At 43.1% G+C, this 23,482-nt stretch overlaps 1 protein-coding gene across 1 annotated transcript in view; it reads right to left on the bottom strand.

Annotated features, from left to right (window-relative positions):
* Positions 1-5,046: 5,046 nt before the first annotated feature.
* itga7 (integrin, alpha 7) overlaps positions 5,047-23,482 on the bottom strand; it is a 79,626-nt gene continuing 61,190 nt past the window's right edge. Inside the window, exon 20 of the mRNA XM_052528617.1 lies at positions 5,047-10,212. Within this exon, the coding sequence (XP_052384577.1) occupies positions 10,054-10,212 (159 nt within the window). The 3' untranslated portion in view covers positions 5,047-10,053. The remainder of the gene's footprint in view (positions 10,213-23,482) is intronic.

Genomic DNA, 23,482 nt, shown 5'->3' with positions numbered 1-23,482 from the left:
GGAGAGTTTTCAGCTACATTACTTGACTGTTTATTTACCACAACAGACGGATGCTGACACTAAGACCGCACTCAGTCAGCTGTACAAGGAAATAGGCAAACAGGAAACCACTCACCCAGAGGCGGCGCTCCTAGTGGCCAGAGTCTTTAATGCAGGGAAACTTTAATCAGTTCTACCTAATTTCTATCAACACCTTAAATGTGCAACCAGAGGTAAACAAATTCTAGATCACCTGTACTCCACACAGAGAAGCGTACAAAGCTGTCCCTCGCCCTCCATTTGGTAAATCCGACCACAACTCTATTCTCCTGATTCCTGCTTACAAGCAAAAATTTAAGCAGGAAGCACCAGTGACTCGGTCTATAAAAAAGTGGTCAGATGAAGCAGATGCTAAACTACAGGACTGTTTTGTTATCACAGATTGGAACGTGTTCTGGGATTCTTCCGATGGCATTGAGGAGTACACCACATCAGACACTGGCTTTATCAATAAGCGCATTGAGGGCGTCGTCCCCACAGTGACTGTACGTACATACCCAAACCAGAAGCCATGGATTACAGGCAACATTCGCACTGAGCTAAAGGTTAGAGCTGCAGCTTTCAAGGTGCGGGACTCCAACCCGGAAGCTTATAAGAAATACTGCTATGCCCTCCGACAAACCATCAAACAGGCAAAGCGTCAATACAGGGCTAAGATTGAATCGTACTACACCAGTTCCGATGGTTGTCCGATGTGGCAGGGCTTGCAAACTGAGAGCGGCCCAGTGACACAAGCCTACCAGACGAGCTAAATCACTTCTTTGCTCGCTTCGAGGCAAGCAACACTGAGGCATGCATGAGAGCATCAGCTGTTCTGGACGACTGTGTGCTCATGCTCTCCGTAGCCGGCGTGAGTAAGACCTTTAAACAGGTCAATATTCACAAGGCTGCGGGGCCAGATGGATTACCAGGACGTGTGCTCCGGGGATGTGCTGACCAACTGGCAGGTGCCCGTATTTGTATTTCTATTATGAACCCCCTTTAGCTGCTGCCAGAGCTTCCTGGGGTCCAGCAAAATAAAGCAGTTTATACCATTTTAAAAACATTACAATACATTCACAGATTTCACCACACACTGTGTGCCCTCAGACCCCACTCCACCACTACCACATATCTACAGTACTAAATCCATGTGTATGTATAGTGAGTATGTTATCGTGTGTGTGTGTGTGTGTGTGTGTGTGTGTGTGTGTGTGTGTGTGTGTGTGTGTGTGTGTGTGTGTGTGTGTGTGTGTGTGTGTGTGTGTGTGTGTGTGTGTGTGTGTGTGTGTGTGTGTGTGTGTGTGTGTGTGTGTGTGTGTGTATGCACGTGTCTGTGCCAATGTTTGTGTTGCTTCACAGTCCCCGCTGTTCCATAAGGTGTTTTTTTAATCAGTTTTTTTTATTTAATTGTACTGCTGCATCAGTTACCTGATGTGGAATAGAGTTCCATGTGGTCATGGCTCTATATAATACTGTGTGCCTCCCATTTTCTGTTCTGGACTTGGGGACTGTGAAGAGACCTCTGGTGGCATGTCTTGTGGGGTATGCATGGGTGTCCGAGCTGTGTGCCAGTAGTAGCCAGACAGCTTGGTGCATTCAAGATGTCAATACCTCTCACAAAGACAAGTAGTGATGCAGTCAATCTCTCCTCTACTTTGAGCCGGGAAAGATTGACATGCATATTATTAATATTAGAACTCTGTGTACATCCAAGGGCCAGCCGTGCTGCCCTGTTCTGAGCCAATTGTTCTGAGCCAATTGCAATTTTCCTTTATTGTGGCACCTGACCACACGATAGACATGGCTACAGACATGCTACGGGACGGTATTCATTTAGGCAGGTTACCTTAGTGTTCCTGGGCACAGGGGACTATGGTGGTCTGCTTGAAACATGTTATTACAGACTCAGACAGGGAGAGGTTGAAAATGTCAGTGAAGACACTTGCCAGCTGGTCAGCGCATACTTGGAGTACAGGTCCTGGTAAATCGTCTTGCCCTACGGCCTTGTGTATCTTGACCTGTTTAAAGGTCTTGCTCACATCGGCTGATGAGAGCGTGATCACACAATCGTCCAGAACAGCTGATGCTCTCATGCATGTTTCAGTGTTATCTCCGGGACCATTACCGTAGGGCATTTTGTTATATTATAGCATTAAACCTTAAACCATGCAGGCAATTGTACTTTAATAAGATGAAGGAACCACAGTCTACCCTTGGTACTATTATACTGTACATACTGTATATAATTATTAATTCTGTAATTGCAAAAAGCATATGCGTTCATCCTTTGAATGTTACATTTATTTTATATAAGGATACCTCTGCATTTTCATTCTCGAAACAATGTATTCTTACATATGAACAGTTTTTACAAAATGTTTAAGTATTCTTGGCATTTGGATATAAATATTTGTATTTATTTATTTAACCTTTATTTGATAAGGCAAGTCAGTTAAGAACAAATTCAGTATTTACATTGACGGCCTAACCAGGCCAAACCCGGACGACGCTGGGACAATTGTACACCGTCCGATCCCAATCACGGCCGAATGATTTTTTTAATGTTTTATTATTTGAAATGTTTGTTTATTTTATTTCACCTTAATTTAACCAGGTAGGCTAGTTGAGAACAAGTTCTCATATATAACTGCGACCTGGCCATGATAAAGCAAAGCAGTTCGACACAAACAACAACACAGAGTTACACATGGAATAAAGAAACATACAGTCAATAACACAATAGAAAAAAATCTATATACAGTGTGTGCAAATGAGGTAAGATTAGGGAGGTTAGGCAACCAATTTGTAAGTCGCTCTGGATAAGAGCGTCTGCTAAATGACTTAAATGTAAATGTAAACAAATAGGCCGTAGTGGCGAAGTAATTACAATTGAGTAATTAAACACTGAAGTGATATATGTGCAGAAGGTGAACGTGCAAGTAGAGATACTGGGGTGCAAAGGAGCAAAAAATATATTAACAATATGTGCAGGGCAACAGAAGGCAACAGAAGGCAACAGAAGGCTACCACACTAACTTGTATTCTGTCTGCTGTACGGTTTTACATGGCCATGCTGCTGCTCCAGTTTCAACTGTTCTGCCTTACTATTATTGGACCATGCTGGTCATTTATGAACATTTGAACATCTTGGCCATGTTCTGTTATAATCTCCACCCGGCACAGCCAGAAGAGGACTGGCCACCCCACATATGCTCTCTCTAATTCTCTCTTTCTTTCTCTCTCTCTCTCTCTCTCGGAGGACCTGAGCCCAAGGACCGTGCCCCAGGACGACCTGACATGATGACTCCTTGCTGTCCCCAGTCCACCTGACTGTGCTGCTGTTCTGTTATAATCTCCACCCGGCACAGCCAGAAGAGGACTGGCCACCCCACATAGCCTGGTTCCTCTCTAGGTTTCTTCCTAGGTTTTGGCCTTTCTAGGGAGTTTTTCCTAGCCACCGTGCTTCTACACCTGCATTGCTTGCTGTTTGGGGTTTTAGGCTGGGTTTCTGTACAGCACTTTGAGATATCAGCTGATGTACGAAGGGCTATATAAATCAAATTTGATTGATTGATTGATGAGGTAGTTGGATGGGCTATTTACAGATGGGCTATGTACAGGTGCAATGATCTGTGAGCTGCCCTTGCAGCTGATGTTTAAAGTTAGTGAGGGAGATATGAGTCTCCAGCTTCAATGATTTTTGCAATTAGTTCCAGTCATTGGCAGCAGAGAACTGGAAGGAAAGGCGGCCAAATGAGGAATAGGCTTTGGGGGTGACCAGTGAAATATACCTGCTGGAGCACGTGATGCGGGTGGGTGCTGCTATGGTGACCAGTGAGATATACCTGCTGGAGCATGTGCTACGGGTGGGTGTTGCTATGGTGACCAGTGAGCTGAGATAAAGCGTGGCTTTACCTAGCAAAGACTTATAGATGACCTGGAGCCAGTGGGTTTGGTGACAAATATGAAGTGAGGGCCAGCCAACGAGAGCATACAGGTCGCAGTGGTGGGTAGTATATGGAGCTTTGGTGACAAAATGGATGACACTGTGATAGACTGCATCCAATTTGCTGAGTAGAGTGTTGGAGGCTATTTTGTAAATGACATCGCCAAAGTCAAGGATCGGTAGGATGGTCAGTCGTACGAGGGAATGTTTGGCAGCATGAGTGAAGGATGCTTTGTTGCGAAATAGGAAGCCAATTTTAGATTTAAATCTGGATAGGAGATGCTTAATGTGAGACTGAAACGAGAGTTTGCAGTCTAACCAGACACCTAGGTATTTGTAGTTGTCTACATATTCTAAGTCAGAACCGTCCAGAGTAGTGATGCTGGAAGGGCGGGCAGGTGCAGACAGTGATCGGTTGAAGAGCATGCATTTAGTTTTACTTGCATTTAAGAGCAGTTGGAGGCCACGGAAGGAGAGTTGTATGGCATTGAAACTCATCTGGAGGTTAGTTAACACAGTGTCCAAAAAAGGGCCAGAAGTATACAGAATGGTGTCATCTGCGTAGAGGTGGATCAGAGAATCTCCAGCAGCGAGAGCGACATCATTGATGTATACAGAGAAGAGGGTCGGCCCGAGAATTGAACCCTGTGGCACCCCCATAGAGACTGCCAGAGGTCCGGACAACAGGCCCTCCAATTTGACACATTGAACTCTGTCAGAGAAGCAGTTGGTGAACCAGGCGAGGCAGTCATTTGAGAAACCAAGGCTGTTGAGTCTGCCGATAAGAATATGGTGATTGACTGAGTCGAAAGCCTTGGCCAGGTTGATGAATACGGCTGCACAGTATTGTCTTTTATCGATGGCGGTTAAGATATCGTTTAGGACCTTGAGCGTGGCTGAGGTGCACCCATGACCAGCTCTGAAACCAGATTGCATAGTGGAGAAGGTACAGTGGGATTCGAAATGGTCGGTGATCTGTTTGTTAACTTGGCTTTCGAAGACCTTAGAAAGGCAGGGTAGGATAGATATAGGTCTGTATGTCACGGCCGTTGAAGGAACTGGACCAAGGTGCAGCGTGGTGGCGTGGTACATGTTCTTTATTAGAATGAAAAGACGCTGAACAAAACAATAAACACTACGAAACAAACCGTGACGCTAAAGGCTATGTGCCATAAATAAAGTCAACTTCCCACAAAGACAGGTGGGAAAAAGGGCTGCCTAAGTATGGTTCTCAATCAGAGACAATGATAGACAGCTGTCCCTGATTGAGAACCACACCCAGTCAAACATAGAGATACACCATCACCTGTCTGGATTTGGGTAAAGGAGAAGTGGGGTGGGTTTGGTATATATATACAGGACCAGTATTTCTTTCCAAGCCAAGTCAAACCAGAATGTGTTATCATCATCTAGTGTCCACAAGCCAAAATGCAGGATCTGGCATTTTGACAGAAAAACCATCAACAAACCCAGTCGATTCTCATCAAACTCTCCCCTCTGTTAGCTGTCAATTTGAATTCATTAGTCTTAGAGATGTGTTGGTATTTACAATGGTAATACAGGGCAGCCAGTCAGAAATAAATAAAATCATGACAAAAAAAACTCTGAACACTGATATTCTCTCATGCAGCTATAACAAGATTTCCCTGCTATATCTAATCATTACAAAGTTGACTCACCACATAGAACATAATAGGGATTCTATTTCTATAACTATGGGTTCTATGCATTCTATTCCTATTTTTCTCCATATTCCACCAGGGATCTCTGCTCCTCGTCTCGTTTCCATCCAGTCCAGAAGACATTCATAACGTTCTGTAACCTTCAGAACCTCTAAATGCAACAGAATATGGCAACGCTTTCTGTAAATAGTCTCTTTAAAATGCAGTAGAAGCACGTGTTTAAATTGGGATAAACAATCAAAAGGCCGTTATAAATATACTTACAATGCAGTTTCTACCATAAGGCACTTTTATGCAAATACAAAATAAAACTGTAATAAACAATTGTTTACAATCATCATTTCCATCAAGGTTTCACATTTATGTTGCGCCTTGGATGTGAGAAAAGCACTTTACAGATTAAATTATTATTATTAAGGATCAAACTCTTTTTTTAAATGTTGGCCTAAAATGACATGCCCAAATCTTCTGCCTGTAGCTCAGGACCTGAAGCATATTCTTGATATCATTTGAAAGGAAACACTTTGAAGTTTGTGGAAATTAATCTAAGAGAATATAACACATTAGATCTGGTAAAAGATAATACAAAGAAAAAAACAAATACATTTGTTCGTTGTTTTGTTCTTCGTCATCTTTGAAATGCAAAAGGCCACAATGTATTAGCGCAATTTAGAGTTTGGCCACTAGATGGAAGCAGTGTAAGTGCAACGTTTTAGACTGATCCAATGAACCATTGCATCACCGTTCAAAATGCTGTATCAAGTCTGCCCAAATGTGCCCATTTGATTTATTGATAGTACATAACTGTGCACTCTACCTCAAACAATAGCATGGTATTATTCCACTCTAATAGCTACTGTAAATTGGACAGTGCAGTTAGATGAACAATAATTTAAGCTTTCTGTTTATATCAGATATGTCTATGTCCTGGGAAATTGTCTTGTTACTTACAACATCATGCTAATCACATTAGCCTATGTTAGCTCAACTGGCCCACGAGGGGGACACCGATCCCTTAGAGGTTAAATGATTGAAGACCTCTAAACATTTGAGTTTGCATCTCTGTACCATGAACTCTGAGCTGGGTAAGGTATTGACTTGCTATCTAGATTATCCTATATTTTGGTAGTTTCTTCATGTTTATTTAGGCGATGTAGTGTTATTATGAATTCCTCAACGCATAAGCTTAAACTCTCAGGTAAGTCTAAGGGCAGCAGGTAGCCTAGCAATTAGTGCATCAGGCCAGTAACTGAAAGGTAGCTGGTTTGAATACCTGAGTATTCTAAAAGTTCAGTAGTTAGGTCAAGAAGCACTCCAAGTCAAACACTTGGAAAAAATTATTCATAAAGGTTTTTTTAGCTGTCCCAAAAGGAGAACCCTTTTTGTTTCCGGATAGAACCCTTTTTGGTTCCAGATAGAACCCTTTTTGGTTCCAGATGGAAGTCTTTCGGGTTCCATGTTGAACCCTCTGTATAAAGGGCCCTAAATGGAAAACAAAATGGTTCTCACATGGCAGGGCTCTCTAACCTTGTTCCTGGAGAGCTACCGTCCTGTAGGTTTTCACTCTAACCCTGTTCCTGGAGAGCTACCGTCCTGTAGGTTTTTGCTCACCTGATTCTAATAATTAGCTGGTTGATAAGCTGAATCAGGTTAGTTACAATAGTGGTTGGCGTGAACCTACAAGAGGGTAGCTCTCTAGGAACGTTTGGAGAGCCCTGTCCTATGGAGACAGCCAAAGAACCCTTTTAGATTCTAGACAGCATCTAAGAGTGTAGTAAGGGGATCTGCACACGCTTCCCAATGCCTTCTATCATTTTCGATTAGGAAAAATACATCTTAATCGAAAACCTTATTGAAAGGCATCAGGTAGAAGTAACTGAATCCACAAATACAAGCATAATGGTACATATACCTAAAAGCTGCAATATGTAACATTTTGGGTAACCTGAACAAATTTACATAGAATTGTGAGTTATAGATCTGTCATTCTCATTGAAAGCATGTCTAAGAAGCGCTATATCTATTCTATGTGTGCGATTTCTATGCTTCCTGTTCTTCAGTTTAATTTTTGCACACCAGCTTTAAACAGCTGAAAACACAATATTTTTGGAAAATACAGTCGCAGTCAAAAGTTTGGACACACCTACTCATTCAAGGGTTTTTCTTTATTTTTACTATAATTTTGGCTATTTTCTACATTGTAGAATAATAGTGAAGACATCAAAACTATGAAATAACACATATGGAATCATGTAGTAACCAAAAAAGTGTTAAACAAATCTAAATATATTTTATATTTTATATTTGAGTGCTCAGCATATGTGGGAATTCCTTCAAGACTGTTGGAAAAGCATTCCAGGTGAAGCTGGTTGAGAGAATGCCAAGTGCGAAAAGCTGGCAAACTATTAGAATTTTAGCAACCAGGAAATGGCAGAGCGATTTCTGCATTGTGCATTTTTAGATGACATGTTTTCATGAATTTGATGGCACATTAAAAACCATGTGGGACATGATCCAGGTAGGACTTTCATGCCATATTGATGTACACTATGTAGTGTATGTATTTATACATGTGGCTCTATACTTCATTTCAGCTCAATTGTTCATATTTATTAGATTTTTTTTACCTTTATTTAACTAGTCAGTAAGAACAAATTCTTATTTTCAATGACGGCCTAGGAACAGTGGAATGTTGAGAGGTTAGCATGCTAACCTCCCTTGCTATTGGTAATGTTGAGAGGTTAGCATGAACAGCCTGTTCAGGGGCAGAACGACAGATTTGTACCTTGTCAGCTCGGGGGTTTGAACTTGCAACCTTCCGTATACTAGTACAACGCTCTAACCACTAGGCTACGCTGCCCCATATGAGGTGACAGACAGAATGTCACCTTTTAATCGAGGGTATTTTCACGTCTGATTTAAGTATTTGGACAGTATTTGGACACATTTGTACTTATAGTGTACTAAAGTAGTCAAAGGTGTAGTATTTGTTCCCATATTTCTAGCAACGACTACGTCAAGCTTGTGACTCTATACACTTCTTGGATGCAGTCGTAGTTTGTTTTGGTTGGATTCTGGGGTTTTGAGTTTGCCCCATAGGAACTGAATGGTGATTAGAGTGATATTCCATCTCAGTGATTAGTTTGTGAACAGTTCTATATCAGTCCTGATAATGCCATGATTAAGAAAAATCATGAATGAATTGTGAATAATGATGAGTGAGAAAAGTTATAGAAGCTACAGCAAAGCATGCTAACCTCTCAACATTACCAATAACAAGGGAGGTTAGCATGCTAACCTCTCAACATTACCAATAACAATGGAGGTTAGCATGCTAACCTCTCAACATTACCAATAACAATGGAGGTTAGCATGCTAACCTCTCAACATTACCAATAACAATGGAGGTTAGCATGCTAACCTCTCAACATTACCAATAACAATGGAGGTTAGCATGCTAACCTCTCAACATTACCAATAACAATGGAGGTTAGCATGCTAACCTCTCAACATTACCAATAACAATGGAGGTTAGCATGCTAACCTCTCAACATTACCAATAACAATGGAGGTTAGCATGCTAACCTCTCAACATTACCAATAACAATGGAGGTTAGCATGCTAACCTCTCAACATTACCAATAACAATGGAGGTTAGCATGCTAACCTCTCAACATTACCAATAACAATGGAGGATAGCATGCTAACCTCTCAACATTACCAATAACAATGGAGGTTAGCATGCTAACCTCTCAACATTACCAATAACAAGCATGTCTTGGGGGAAAGATCTTTGACCCTCTGTAACTTTCTCACTCATCATCTTTCATGATTCAAGATTATCCATAACCATAATCATGTTAGCATCCACATTCATGTAGAAGTATTTAGAAACATCTAACGCATCCAACAAGTTTGGATCGTCACAAGCTTGATGTCGTCATTGTGTGCTAGGAATATGGGACCAAATACTACATTTGACGCTATAAGTGAAATTTGTCCAAATACTTATGACATCTTCAAATGAGGGGGACTAGATCTATAAAGTGCTTTCATTTCTAAATGGTAAATCAGATATGTATAAATAACCCTCAAGTGAAAGATGACATTATGTACTGTCACCTCATACGGAACATTTGATCTCAAATCCAAAATGCTGGACTATAGAGACGATGTAGAAAGTTAGCATCACTGTCCATATACATATGCAGGAGAGAGTAGTCAGCATTAATAAGTCCACTTCAGAAGAAGGGTGAAGAATGAGGACGTAGCCCCAAATGTACACGGCCAGTCTGTGTGCACACATTTATTACACCGCAGAGTTAGTGAGCGCCATATGGGTTGAATCGAGGGGTTTGTTATTATTCAATTCCTTGTTGTTGCTGTTTTTGTTGTTGCTGTCGATCAGGAGGTTCCGTCGCTCCAGTGTGTAGTCCACTCTTTCTTGTGGAGGACCCCTGCCTTCTGGCTCTCATGGAACTGGGGCAGGTCCTGGTGGGGAATCTTCACCGCATGGTACTGAGGCACTTGGTCTTCATACTGGACCCGACGGAAGAAACCACACTGTGGGAGAGAGAAGGGGGGAGGGAAGGAGAGAGGGAGTGGGAGAGAGAAGGGGGGAGGGAAGGAGGGAGTAGGAGAGAAAAGGGGGGAGGGAAGGAGGGAGTGGGAGAGAGAAGGGGGAAGGAGGGAGTGGGGAGAGAAGGGGGGAGGGAAGGAGGGAGTGGGAGAGAGAAGGGGAGGGAAGGAGGGAGTGGGAGAGAGAAGGGAGGAGGGAAGGAGAGAGAAGGGGGAGGGAAGGAGGGAGTGGGAGAGAGAAGGGGAGGGAAGGAGGGAGTGGGAGAGAGAAGGGGGAGGGAAGGAGGGAGTGGGAGAGAGAAGGAGGGAAGGAGGGAGGGAGAGAGAAGGGGGGAGGGAAGGAGAGAGAAGGGGGGAGGGAAGGAGAGAGAAGGAGGGAAGGAGGGAAGGAGAGAGAAGGGGGGAGGGAAGGAGAGAGAAGGGGGGAGGGAAGGAGAGAGAAGGAGGGAAGGAGGGAGCGTATGAAAAATGCACTTTGACGATGCCGCTGAGTAAAACCCAAAGGAGATTTTTTTGCTTTTGATTGTGCAGGTGCCACACAAACCAAAATGTTCAGATGACTTGCGAAACGTCAGTAAAACAGGTGCCACACAAGCAAAGAAAACACACCAGTGCAAAACATTACAATTGTGCTGCCACACGTTGTCATTTCACCTACAGCCTCCACACTCCTGCAGCGCCCCCCTCCCCTTTTGTCAGAAACACAAAAGAACAACAGAGAACACATGTTCATTCTGGCATTCTGACATTCTAACATTCTGGCATTCTGACATTCTAACATTCTGACATTCTGACATTCTAACATTCTGACATTCTAACATTCTGACATTCTGACATTCTAACATTCTAACATTCTAACATTCTAACATTGTTATCAAGTGTGGGACCAGGTGATAATGTTAATGAATAGAACCAGAATTATTAGCAACAACTTCCTTGTTCCAGAATGAACAAGTTTCAGGTACAGCATTTAAGGTCAAAGATCACACGGCAGGCAGAGTCACAGCATGCAGCACAACAGCTCTCTGTCCGTTAGGCACAGATCTAGGATCAGCTTACCTATCCCCCCAAAAAAACCCTAACCTTAACCATTAGAGGAGGCAACGCAAAACTGAAACTGGATCCGTGTCTAAGGGGAACTACAGGGCTTGAGAGACTAGGGCATGCCAGTTCGAGGCAGGCCAGGGTGCGTGGTTTTACCGCTTGGGGGAGAAGGTAGGGGAAAGCAGGAACCTATTGGTCTGATGCCTGCCTCTCCACCTCAGAGGGCTGAATGTGCATGTGGGCGTGGTAGTATTCTGTCTCGTACTGGGGGTGGCGCTCTGTACGCTTGAAGAACCCACACTGACGAGAGGGTGGAAGAGAAGGAAGAGGAGAAGGAGTTACAACAGAGATGTAGTGGAGGGAGGGGGGTGAATAAAAGTACAGAGTAAAAGAGATGGGGAGAGGAGAGATGAGGAGAGGAGAGATGGACAAGAGATGAGGAGAGGAGAGATGAGGAGAGGAGAGGAGAGTTGGACTAGAGATGAGGAGAGGAGAGATGAGGAGAGGAGAGATCTAAATGGCATATATAATTATATATATATATATATATATATATATATATATATATATATATATATATATGGATATAGAGGATATATGGACTAGAGAGGAGAGTTGGAGAGGAGAGATGGACTAGAGAGGAGAGGAAAGATGGACTAGAGAGAGGAGAGATTGATGTGGAGAGGAGAGATGGACTAGAGATGAGGAGATGGACTAGAGATGGACTAGAGATGAGGAGAGGAGAGATGGATGGACTAGAGATGTGGAGAGATGGACTAGAGATGGACTAGAGATGGGGAGAGGAGAGATGGACTAGAGATGGACTAGAGATGAGGAGAGGAGAGATGGACTAGAGATGGGGAGAGGAGAGATGGACTAGAGATGTGGAGAGAAGAGATGGACTAGAGATATGGAGAGCAGATATTGACTAGAGATGGGGAGAGGAGAGATGGACTAGAGATGGACTAGAGATGAGGAGAGGAGAGATGGCCTAGAGATGGGAAGAGATGGACTAGAGATGGACTAGAGATGAGGAGAGGAGAGATGGGGAGAGGAGAGATGGACTAGAGATGGAGAGAGGAGAGATGGACTAGAGATGGACTAGAGATGAGGAGAGGAGAGATGGACTAGAGATGAGGAGAGGAGAGATGGACTAGAGATGGGGAGAGGAGAGATGGACTAGAGATGGGGAGAGGAGAGATGGACTAGAGATGGGGAGAGGAGAGATGGACTTGAGATGGACTAGAGATGAGGAGAGGAGAGATGGACTTGAGATGGACTAGAGATGAGGAGAGGAGAGATGGACTAGAGATGAGGAGAGGAGAGATGGACTAGAGATGAGGAGAGGAGAGATGGACTAGAGATGAGGAGAGGAGAGATGGACTAGAGATGAGGAGAGGAGAGATGGACTAGAGATATGGAGAGCAGATATTGACTAGAGATGGGGAGAGGAGAGATGGACTAGAGATGGACTAGAGATGAGGAGAGGAGAGATGGACAAGAGATGGACTAGAGATGGACTAGAGATGAGGAGAGGAGAGATGGGGAGAGGAGAGATGGACTAGAGATGGAGAGAGGAGAGATGGACTAGAGATGGACTAGAGATGAGGAGAGGAGAGATGGACTAGAGATGAGGAGAGGAGAGATGGACTAGAGATGGGGAGAGGAGAGATGGACTAGAGATGGGGAGAGGAGAGATGGACTAGAGATGGGGAGAGGAGAGATGGACTAGAGATGGGGAGAGGAGAGATGGACTTGAGATGGACTAGAGATGAGGAGAGGAGAGATGGACTAGAGATGAGGAGAGGAGAGATGGACTAGAGATGAGGAGAGGAGAGATGGACTAGAGATGAGGAGAGGAGAGATGGACTAGAGATGGGGAGAGGAGAGATGGACTTGAGATGAGGAGAGATGGACTAGAGATGAGGAGAGGAGAGATGGACTAGAGATGGGGAGAGGAGAGATGGACTAGAGATGAGGAGAGGAGAGATGGACTAGAGATGAGGAGAGATGGACTAGAGATGAGGAGAGGAGAGATGGACTAGAGATGGGGAGAGGAGAGATGGACTAGAGATGAGGAGAGGAGAGATGGACTAGAGATGAGGAGAAATGGACTAGAGATGAGGAGAGATGGACTAGAGATGAGGAGAGATGGACTAGAGATGAGGAGAGATGGACTAGAGATGAGGAGAGGAGAGATGGACTAGAGATGAGGAGAGATGGACTAGAGATGAGGAGAGGAGAGGTGGAATAGAGATGGACTAGAGCAGAGATAAATAACTGACTTATCTCAGAGAGGTGAGGAGAATAGAACAAAGATCTGTAGATCACAGCTTGATACAAAATACATTATGATTGAATGATAAGAGTATAGGGTTGGATAGTCTTCTTTCACAGTATGCAGAACAGTGGGTCAGCACCAGTTTACCAGCCAGGATAATAGGGGTACGTAGGCACCTACAGTAACTAATATACAGTATGATGTGTGTGGACCTTCCAGAGTATGCAGGGTCAGCACCAGTTTACCAGCCAGGATAATAGGGGTACGTAGGCACCTACAGTAACTAATATACAGTATGATGTGTGTGGACCTTCCAGAGTATGCAGGGTCAGCACCAGTTTACCAGCCAGGATAATAGGGGTACGTAGGCACCTACAGTAACTAATATACAGTATGATGTGTGTGGACCTTCCAGAGTATGCAGGGTCAGCACCAGTTTACCAGCCAGGATAATAGGGGTACGTAGGCACCTACAGTAACTAATATACAGTATGATGTGTGTGGACCTTCCAGAGTATGCAGGGTCAGCACCAGTTTACCAGCCAGGATAATAGGGTACGTAGGCACCTACAGTAACTAATATACAGTATGATGTGTGTGGACCTTCCAGAGTATGCAGGGTCAGCACCAGTTTACCAGCCAGGATAATAGGGGTACGTAGGCACCTACAGTAACTAATATACAGTATGATGTGTGTGGACCTTCCAGAGTATGCAGGGTCAGCACCAGTTTACCAGCCAGGATAATAGGGGTACGTAGGCACCTACAGTAACTAATATACAGTATGATGTGTGTGGACCTTCCAGAGTATGCAGGGTCAGCACCAGTTTACCAGCCAGGATAATAGGGGTACGTAGGCACCTACAGTAACTAATATACAGTATGATGTGTGTGGACCTTCCAGAGTATGCAGGGTCAGCACCAGTTTACCAGCCATGTGTTGATTTATGTTACCTTATTTTACCAGGTAAGTTGAGTGAGAACCAGGGGTTGGCACCAAAATCATTTTCAAATCATTCCGATGTTCCGACCAGAAGATAAAGTTCTAAACCGGTTCGAACCCCAAAGAAGTAACAGTTCATATAGGTCCTTTGAGTAGATTTTTGTTTAACCTGTGAAATCAACATAATTTTTCATTTACCTCATTAATTTACCTCATTCATTTATCTCATTCATTTACCTCATCCATTTACCTCATCCATTTACCTCATCCATTTACCTCATTCATTTACCTCATTCATTTACCTCATTCATTTATCTCATTCATTTACCTCATTCATTTACCTCATTCATTTACCTCATTCATTTACCTCATTCATTTACCTCATTCATTTACCTCATTCATTTACCTCATTCATTTACCTCATTCATTTATCTCATTCATTTACCTCATTCATTTACCTCATTCATTTACCTCATTCATTTACCTCATTCATTTAGCTCAATCATTTAGCTCATTCATTTACCTCAATCATTTGGCTCATTAATCAATTAGCGCTGATAGAGCAGGGTGCTCTGGGGAACGTAGTTGTTTTCATGTTTGATTGGTCAGATAAGTGCAGGCACCAGATGCGGCTGAAATTTCACGGGTGGGGTGAGAGCGAGAGGTGGGGGGGAGACATGGAGGGGGCTTGAAGTGTTTTGAACGTCATGAATGGAATAAATGAGCCAATTGTAAACTGGGGATGATTAGGTGTCCTTGATGATATGAAGGCCAGGTTGGGCATTTAGCCAGAACACTGGGGTTAAAACCCCTACTCTTATGATAAGTGCCATGGGTTCTTTAGTGACACTCGCTTAACGTCCCATCCGAAAGACAGCACCTTACACAGGGCAATGTCCCCAATCACTGCCCTGGGGCATCCAGGATAATATAGGTACATTAACTACAGTAGGTATAGTCATATATGATGAGCAGAGCACCAGGATACCAACCAGGATTATATACAGTTGTATAAAGTACTTCAGTAAAAAATACTTTATTAAAGTACTAATTAAGTAATTTTTGGGGGTCGAAGTATTTTGTGTTTATCTTCATGTATTGGGTCAGGCCAGGGTGTGGCATGGGTTTTTGTATGTGGTGTGTATATATTGGGATTGTAGCTAGTGGGGTGATCTAGCAAAGTCTATGGCTGTCTGGAGTGGTTCTCAATCAGAGGCAGCCATATTCTTTGAGTTTGTCGTGGGTGATTGTCCTTCGTGTCCTTGTTCCTGTCTATGTGTTAGTGTACACAAGTATTAGGCTGTTTCGGTTTTCGTTACGTTTATTTGTTTTTTGTAGTGTTTGTATTTAGATTCGTGTTACGTTTGTTTATTAAAACATGGATCGCAATCTACACGCTGCATTTTGGTCCGACTTTCCATCACACCAAGAGAACCGTTACAAAAGTACTTGTCTTGACACCCAAAAGTACTCGTCTTGACACCCAAAAGTACTAGTCTTGACACCCAAAAGTACTAGTCTTGACACCCAAAAGTACTAGTCTTGACACCCAAAAGTACTAGTCTTGACACCCAAAAGTACTAGTCTTGACACCCAAAAGTACTAGTCTTGACACCCAAAAGTACTCGTCTTGACACCCAAAAGTACTCGTCTTGACACCCAAAAGTACTAGTCTTGACACCCAAAAGTACTAGTCTTGACACCCAAAAGTACTAGTCTTGACACCCAAAAGTACTAGTCTTGACACCCAAAAGTACTAGTCTTGACACCCAAAAGTACTAGTCTTGACACCCAAAAGTACTAGTCTTGACACCCAAAAGTACTAGTCTTGACACCCAAAAGTACTAGTCTTGACACCCAAAAGTACTCGTCTTGACACCCAAAAGTACTAGTCTTGACACCCAAAAGTACTAGTCTTGACACCCAAAAGTACTAGTCTTGACACCCAAAAGTACTAGTCTTGACTCCCAAAAGTACTCGTCTTGACACCAAAAAGTACTAGTCTTGACTCCCAAAAGGACTCGTCTTGACACCCAAAAGTACTAGTCTTGACACCCAAAAGGACTCGTCTTGACACCCAAAAGTACTCGTCTTGACACCCAAAAGTACTAGTCTTGACACCCAAAAGTACTAGTCTTGACACCCAAAAGTACTCGTCTTGACACCCAAAAGTACTAGTCTTGACACCCAAAAGTACTCGTCTTGACACCCAAAAGGACTCGTCTTGACACCCAAAAGTACTCGTCTTGACACATTTTGAATGCTTAAAAAAAGGTTCAATTCACAGACTTATCAAGAGAACGTCCCTGGTCCTCCCTACTGATCTGGCGGACTCACTGAACACAAATGCTTTGTTATTAAATGATGTCTGAGTGGTGGAGTGTACCTCTGGTTGTCAGAAAATAACAATAAGGACATTGTGTTGTCTGTCTGGTTTGCTTAATATCAGGAATTTGATGGTTCGCATTTACTTTTACTTTGTACTTTAATTCAAATATTAAAATGTAGTACTTTGTCCACCATTGTACTTAAGTCCATTTAAAACCAAATACTTTTAGACTTTTACGCAAGTATTTTACTGGGTGACTTTCACTTTTACTTGAGTCATTTTCTATTAAGGTATCTTTACTTTTACTCAAGTATGACAATCGAGTACTTTTTCCACCTCTGATTATATAGTATGAAAGGCCCAGTAATAGAGGTGTTTAGTCTAGGTTATATACTATTAAAGTTGTTGGTACCTTCCAGAGGATGCAGACCAGCAGAGACAGCACCAGGATAATAGAGATATGTAGGAACAGTAATAGAGGTGCTTATTGTGTGTTATACTAGGTGTTGGTACCTTCCAGAGGATGCAGACCAGCAGAGACAGCACCAGGATAATAGAGATATGTAGGAACAGTAATAGAGGTGCTTATTGTGTGTTATACTAGGTGTTGGTACCTTCCAGAGGATGCAGACCAGCAGAGACAGCACCAGGATAATAGAGATATGTAGGAACAGTAATAGAGGTGCTTATTGTGTGTTATACTAGGTGTTGGTACCTTCCAGAGGATGCAGACCAGCAGAGACAGCACCAGGATAATAGAGATATGTAGGAACAGTAATAGAGGTGCTTATTGTGTGTTATACTAGGTGTTGGTACCTTCCAGAGGATGCAGACCAGCAGAGCCAGCACCAGGATAATAGAGATATATAGGAACAGTAATAGAGGTGCTTATTGTGTGTTATACTAGGTGTCGGTACCTTCCAGAGGATGCAGACCAGCAGAGCCAGCACCAGGATAATAGAGATATGTAGGAACAGTAATAGAGGTGCTTATTGTGTGTTATACTAGGTGTTGGTACCTTCCAGAGGATGCAGACCAGCAGAGACAGCACCAGGATAATAGAGATATGTATGAACAGTAATAGAGGTGCTTATTGCGTGTTATACTAGGTGTTGGTACCTTCCAGAGGATGCAGACCAGCAGAGACAGCACCAGGATAATAGAGATATGTAGGAACAGTAATAGAGGTGCTTATTGTGTGTTATACTAGGTGTTGGTACCTTCCAGAGGATGCAGACCAGCAGAGACAGCACCAGGATAATAGAGATATGTAGGAACAGTAATAGAGGTGCTTATTGTGTGTTATACTAGGTGTTGGTACCTTCCAGAGGATGCAGACCAGCAGAGACAGCACCAGGATAATAGAGATATGTAGGAACAGTAATAGAGGTGCTTATTGTGTGTTATACTAGGTGTTGGTACCTTCCAGAGGATGCAGACCAGCAGAGACAGCACCAGGATAATAGAGATATATAGGAACAGTAATAGAGGTGCTTATTGTGTGTTATACTAGGTGTTGGTACCTTCCAGAGGATGCAGACCATCAGAGACAGCACCAGGATAATAGAGATATGTAGGAACAGTAATAGAGGTGCTTATTGTGTGTTATACTAGGTGTTGGTACCTTCCAGAGGATGCAGACCAGCAGAGACAGCACCAGGATAATAGAGATATATAGGAACAGTAATAGAGGTGCTTATTGTGTGTTATACTAGGTGTTGGTACCTTCCAGAGGATGCAGACCATCAGAGACAGCACCAGGATAATAGAGATATATAGGAACAGTAATAGAGGTGCTTATTGTGTGTTATACTAGGTGTTGGTACCTTCCAGAGGATGCAGACCAGCAGAGACAGCACCAGGATAATAGAGATATGTATGAACAGTAATAGAGGTGCTTATTGTGTGTTATACTAGGTGTTGGTACCTTCCAGAGGATGCAGACCAGCAGGGACAGCACCAGGATAATAGAGATATATAGGAACAGTAATAGAGGTGCTTATTGTGTGTTATACTAGGTGTTGGTACCTTCCAGAGGATGCAGACCAGCAGAGACAGCACCAGGATAATAGAGATATGTATGAACAGTAATAGAGGTGCTTATTGTGTGTTATACTAGGTGTTGGTACCTTCCAGAGGATGCAGACCAGCAGAGACAGCACCAGGATAATAGAGATATGTAGGAACAGTAATAGAGGTGCTTATTGTGTGTTATACTAGGTGTTGGTACCTTCCAGAGGATGCAGACCAGCAGAGCCAGCACCAGGATAATAGAGATATATAGGAACAGTAATAGAGGTGCTTATTGTGTGTTATACTAGGTGTTGGTACCTTCCAGAGGATGCAGACCAGCAGAGACAGCACCAGGATAATAGAGATATGTAGGAACAGTAATAGAGGTGCTTATTGTGTGTTATACTAGGTGTTGGTACCTTCCAGAGGATGCAGACCAGCAGAGACAGCACCAGGATAATAGAGATATATAGGAACAGTAATAGAGGTGCTTATTGTGTGTTATACTAGGTGTTGGTACCTTCCAGAGGATGCAGACCAGCAGAGACAGCACCAGGATAATAGAGATATGTAGGAACAGTAATAGAGGTGCTTATTGTGTGTTATACTAGGTGTTGGTACCTTCCAGAGGATGCAGACCAGCAGAGCCAGCACCAGGATAATAGAGATATATAGGAACAGTAATAGAGGTGCTTATTGTGTGTTATACTAGGTGTTGGTACCTTCCAGAGGATGCAGACCAGCAGAGCCAGCACCAGGATAATAGAGATATGTAGGAACAGTAATAGAGGTGCTTATTGTGTGTTATACTAGGTGTTGGTACCTTCCAGAGGATGCAGACCAGCAGAGACAGCACCAGGATAATAGAGATATGTAGGAACAGTAATAGAGGTGCTTATTGTGTGTTATACTAGGTGTTGGTACCTTCCAGAGGATGCAGACCAGCAGAGACAGCACCAGGATAATAGAGATATATAGGAACAGTAATAGAGGTGCTTATTGTGTGTTATACTAGGTGTTGGTACCTTCCAGAGGATGCAGACCAGCAGAGACAGCACCAGGATAATAGAGATATGTAGGAACAGTAATAGAGGTGCTTATTGTGTGTTATACTAGGTGTTGGTACCTTCCAGAGGATGCAGACCAGCAGAGACAGCACCAGGATAATAGAGATATATAGGAACAGTAATAGAGGTGCTTATTGTGTGTTATACTAGGTGTTGGTACCTTCCAGAGGATGCAGACCAGCAGAGACAGCACCAGGATAATAGAGATATGTAGGAACAGTAATAGAGGTGCTTATTGTGTGTTATACTAGGTGTTGGTACCTTCCAGAGGATGCAGACCAGCAGAGACAGCACCAGGATAATAGAGATATGTAGGAACAGTAATAGAGGTGCTTATTGTGTGTTATACTAGGTGTTGGTACCTTCCAGAGGATGCAGACCAGCAGAGACAGCACCAGGATAATAGAGATATATAGGAACAGTAATAGAGGTGCTTATTGTGTGTTATACTAGGTGTTGGTACCTTCCAGAGGATGCAGACCAGCAGAGCCAGCACCAGGATAATAGAGATATATAGGAACAGTAATAGAGGTGCTTATTGTGTGTTATACTAGGTGTTGGTACCTTCCAGAGGATGCAGACCAGCAGAGACAGCACCAGGATAATAGAGATATATAGGAACAGTAATAGAGGTGCTTATTGTGTGTTATACTAGGTGTTGGTACCTTCCAGAGGATGCAGACCAGCAGAGACAGCAGCCAGGATAATAGAGATATATAGGAACAGTAATAGAGGTGCTTATTGTGTGTTATACTAGGTGTTGGTACCTTCCAGAGGATGCAGACCAGCAGAGACAGCACCAGGATAATAGAGATATATAGGAACAGTAATAGAGGTGCTTATTGTGTGTTATACTAGGTGTTGGTACCTTCCAGAGGATGCAGACCAGCAGAGCCAGCACCAGGATAATAGAGATATATAGGAACAGTAATAGAGGTGCTTATTGTGTGTTATACTAGGTGTTGGTACCTTCCAGAGGATGCAGACCAGCAGAGACAGCACCAGCCAGCACCAGGATAATAGAGATATATAGGAACAGTAATAGAGGTGCTTATTGTGTGTTATACTAGGTGTTGGTACCTTCCAGAGGATGCAGACCAGCAGAGCCAGCACCAGGATAATAGAGATATGTAGGAACAGTAATAGAGGTGCTTATTGTGTGTTATACTAGGTGTTGGTACCTTCCAGAGGATGCAGACCAGACCAGAGACAGCACCAGGATAATAGAGATATATAGGAACAGTAATAGAGGTGCTTATTGTGTGTTATACTAGGTGTTGGTACCTTCCAGAGGATGCAGACCAGCAGAGCCAGCACCAGGATAATAGAGATATATAGGAACAGTAATAGAGGTGCTTATTGTGTGTTATACTAGGTGTTGGTACCTTCCAGAGGATGCAGACCAGCAGAGACAGCACCAGGATAATAGAGATATGTAGGAACAGTAATAGAGGTGCTTATTGTGTGTTATACTAGGTGTTGGTACCTTCCAGAGGATGCAGACCAGCAGAGCCAGCACCAGGATAATAGAGATATATAGGAACAGTAATAGAGGTGCTTATTGTGTGTTATACTAGGTGTTGGTACCTTCCAGAGGATGCAGACCAGCAGAGACAGCACCAGGATAATAGAGATATGTAGGAACAGTAATAGAGGTGCTTATTGTGTGTTATACTAGGTGTTGGTACCTTCCAGAGGATGCAGACCAGCAGAGCCAGCACCAGGATAATAGAGATATATAGGAACAGTAATAGAGGTGCTTATTGTGTGTTATACTAGGTGTTGGTACCTTCCAGAGGATGCAGACCAGCAGAGACAGCACCAGGATAATAGAGATATGTAGGAACAGTAATAGAGGTGCTTATTGTGTGTTATACTAGGTGTTGGTACCTTCCAGAGGATGCAGACCAGCAGAGCCAGCACCAGGATAATAGAGATATATAGGAACAGTAATAGAGGTGCTTATTGTGTGTTATACTAGGTGTTGGTACCTTCCAGAGGATGCAGACCAGCAGAGCCAGCACCAGGATAATAGAGATATGTAGGAACAGTAATAGAGGTGCTTATTGTGTGTTATACTAGGTGTTGGTACCTTCCAGAGGATGCAGACCAGCAGAGACAGCACCAGGATAATAGAGATATATAGGAACAGTAATAGAGGTGCTTATTGTGTGTTATACTAGGTGTTGGTACCTTCCAGAGGATGCAGACCAGCAGAGCCAGCACCAGGATAATAGAGATATATAGGAACAGTAATAGAGGTGCTTATTGTGTGTTATACTAGGTGTTGGTACCTTCCAGAGGATGCAGACCAGCAGAGACAGCACCAGGATAATAGAGATATATAGGAACAGTAATAGAGGTGCTTATTGTGTGTTATACTAGGTGTTGGTACCTTCCAGAGGATGCAGACCAGCAGAGACAGCACCAGGATAATAGAGATATAGGATAGGAACAGTAATAGAGGTGCTTATTGTGTGTTATACTAGGTGTTGGTACCTTCCAGAGGATGCAGACCAGCAGAGCCAGCACCAGGATAATAGAGATATATAGGAACAGTAATAGAGGTGCTTATTGTGTGTTATACTAGGTGTTGGTACCTTCCAGAGGATGCAGACCAGCAGAGCCAGCACCAGGATAATAGAGATATATAGGAACAGTAATAGAGGTGCTTATTGTGTGTTATACTAGGTGTTGGTACCTGCAGACCAGCAGAGCCAGCACCAGGATAATAGAGATATGTAGGAACAGAGGATGCAGACCAGACCAGCAGAGCCAGCACCAGGATAATAGAGATATATAGGAACAGTAATAGAGGTGCTTATTGTGTGTTATACTAGGTGTTGGTACCTTCCAGAGGATGCAGACCAGCAGAGACAGCACCAGGATAATAGAGATATGTAGGAACAGTAATAGAGGTGCTTATTGTGTGTTATACTAGGTGTTGGTACCTTCCAGAGGATGCAGACCAGCAGAGCCAGCACCAGGATAATAGAGATATATAGGAACAGTAATAGAGGTGCTTATTGTGTGTTATACTAGGTGTTGGTACCTTCCAGAGGATGCAGACCAGCAGAGCCAGCACCAGGATAATAGAGATATATAGGAACAGTAATAGAGGTGCTTATTGTGTGTTATACTAGGTGTTGGTACCTTCCAGAGGATGCAGACCAGCAGAGACAGCACCAGGATAATAGAGATATGTAGGAACAGTAATAGAGGTGCTTATTGTGTGTTATACTAGGTGTTGGTACCTTCCAGAGGATGCAGACCAGCAGAGCCAGCACCAGGATAATAGAGATATATAGGAACAGTAATAGAGGTGCTTATTGTGTGTTATACTAGGTGTTGGTACCTTCCAGAGGATGCAGACCAGCAGAGCCAGCACCAGGATAATAGAGATATATAGGAACAGTAATAGAGGTGCTTATTGTGTGTTATACTAGGTGTTGGTACCTTCAGAGGATGCAGACCAGCAGAGACAGCACCAGGATAATAGAGATATGTAGGAACAGTAATAGAGGTGCTTATTGTGTGTTATACTAGGTGTTGGTACCTTCCAGAGGATGCAGACCAGC

Source organism: Oncorhynchus keta, chromosome 10, assembly GCF_023373465.1.
Source record: "Oncorhynchus keta strain PuntledgeMale-10-30-2019 chromosome 10, Oket_V2, whole genome shotgun sequence".
NCBI classification, from domain to species: domain Eukaryota; kingdom Metazoa; phylum Chordata; class Actinopteri; order Salmoniformes; family Salmonidae; genus Oncorhynchus; species Oncorhynchus keta.
The sequence above is the reverse complement of the archived record's forward strand: the minus strand, read 5'-3'. Positions and strand labels throughout refer to the sequence as shown.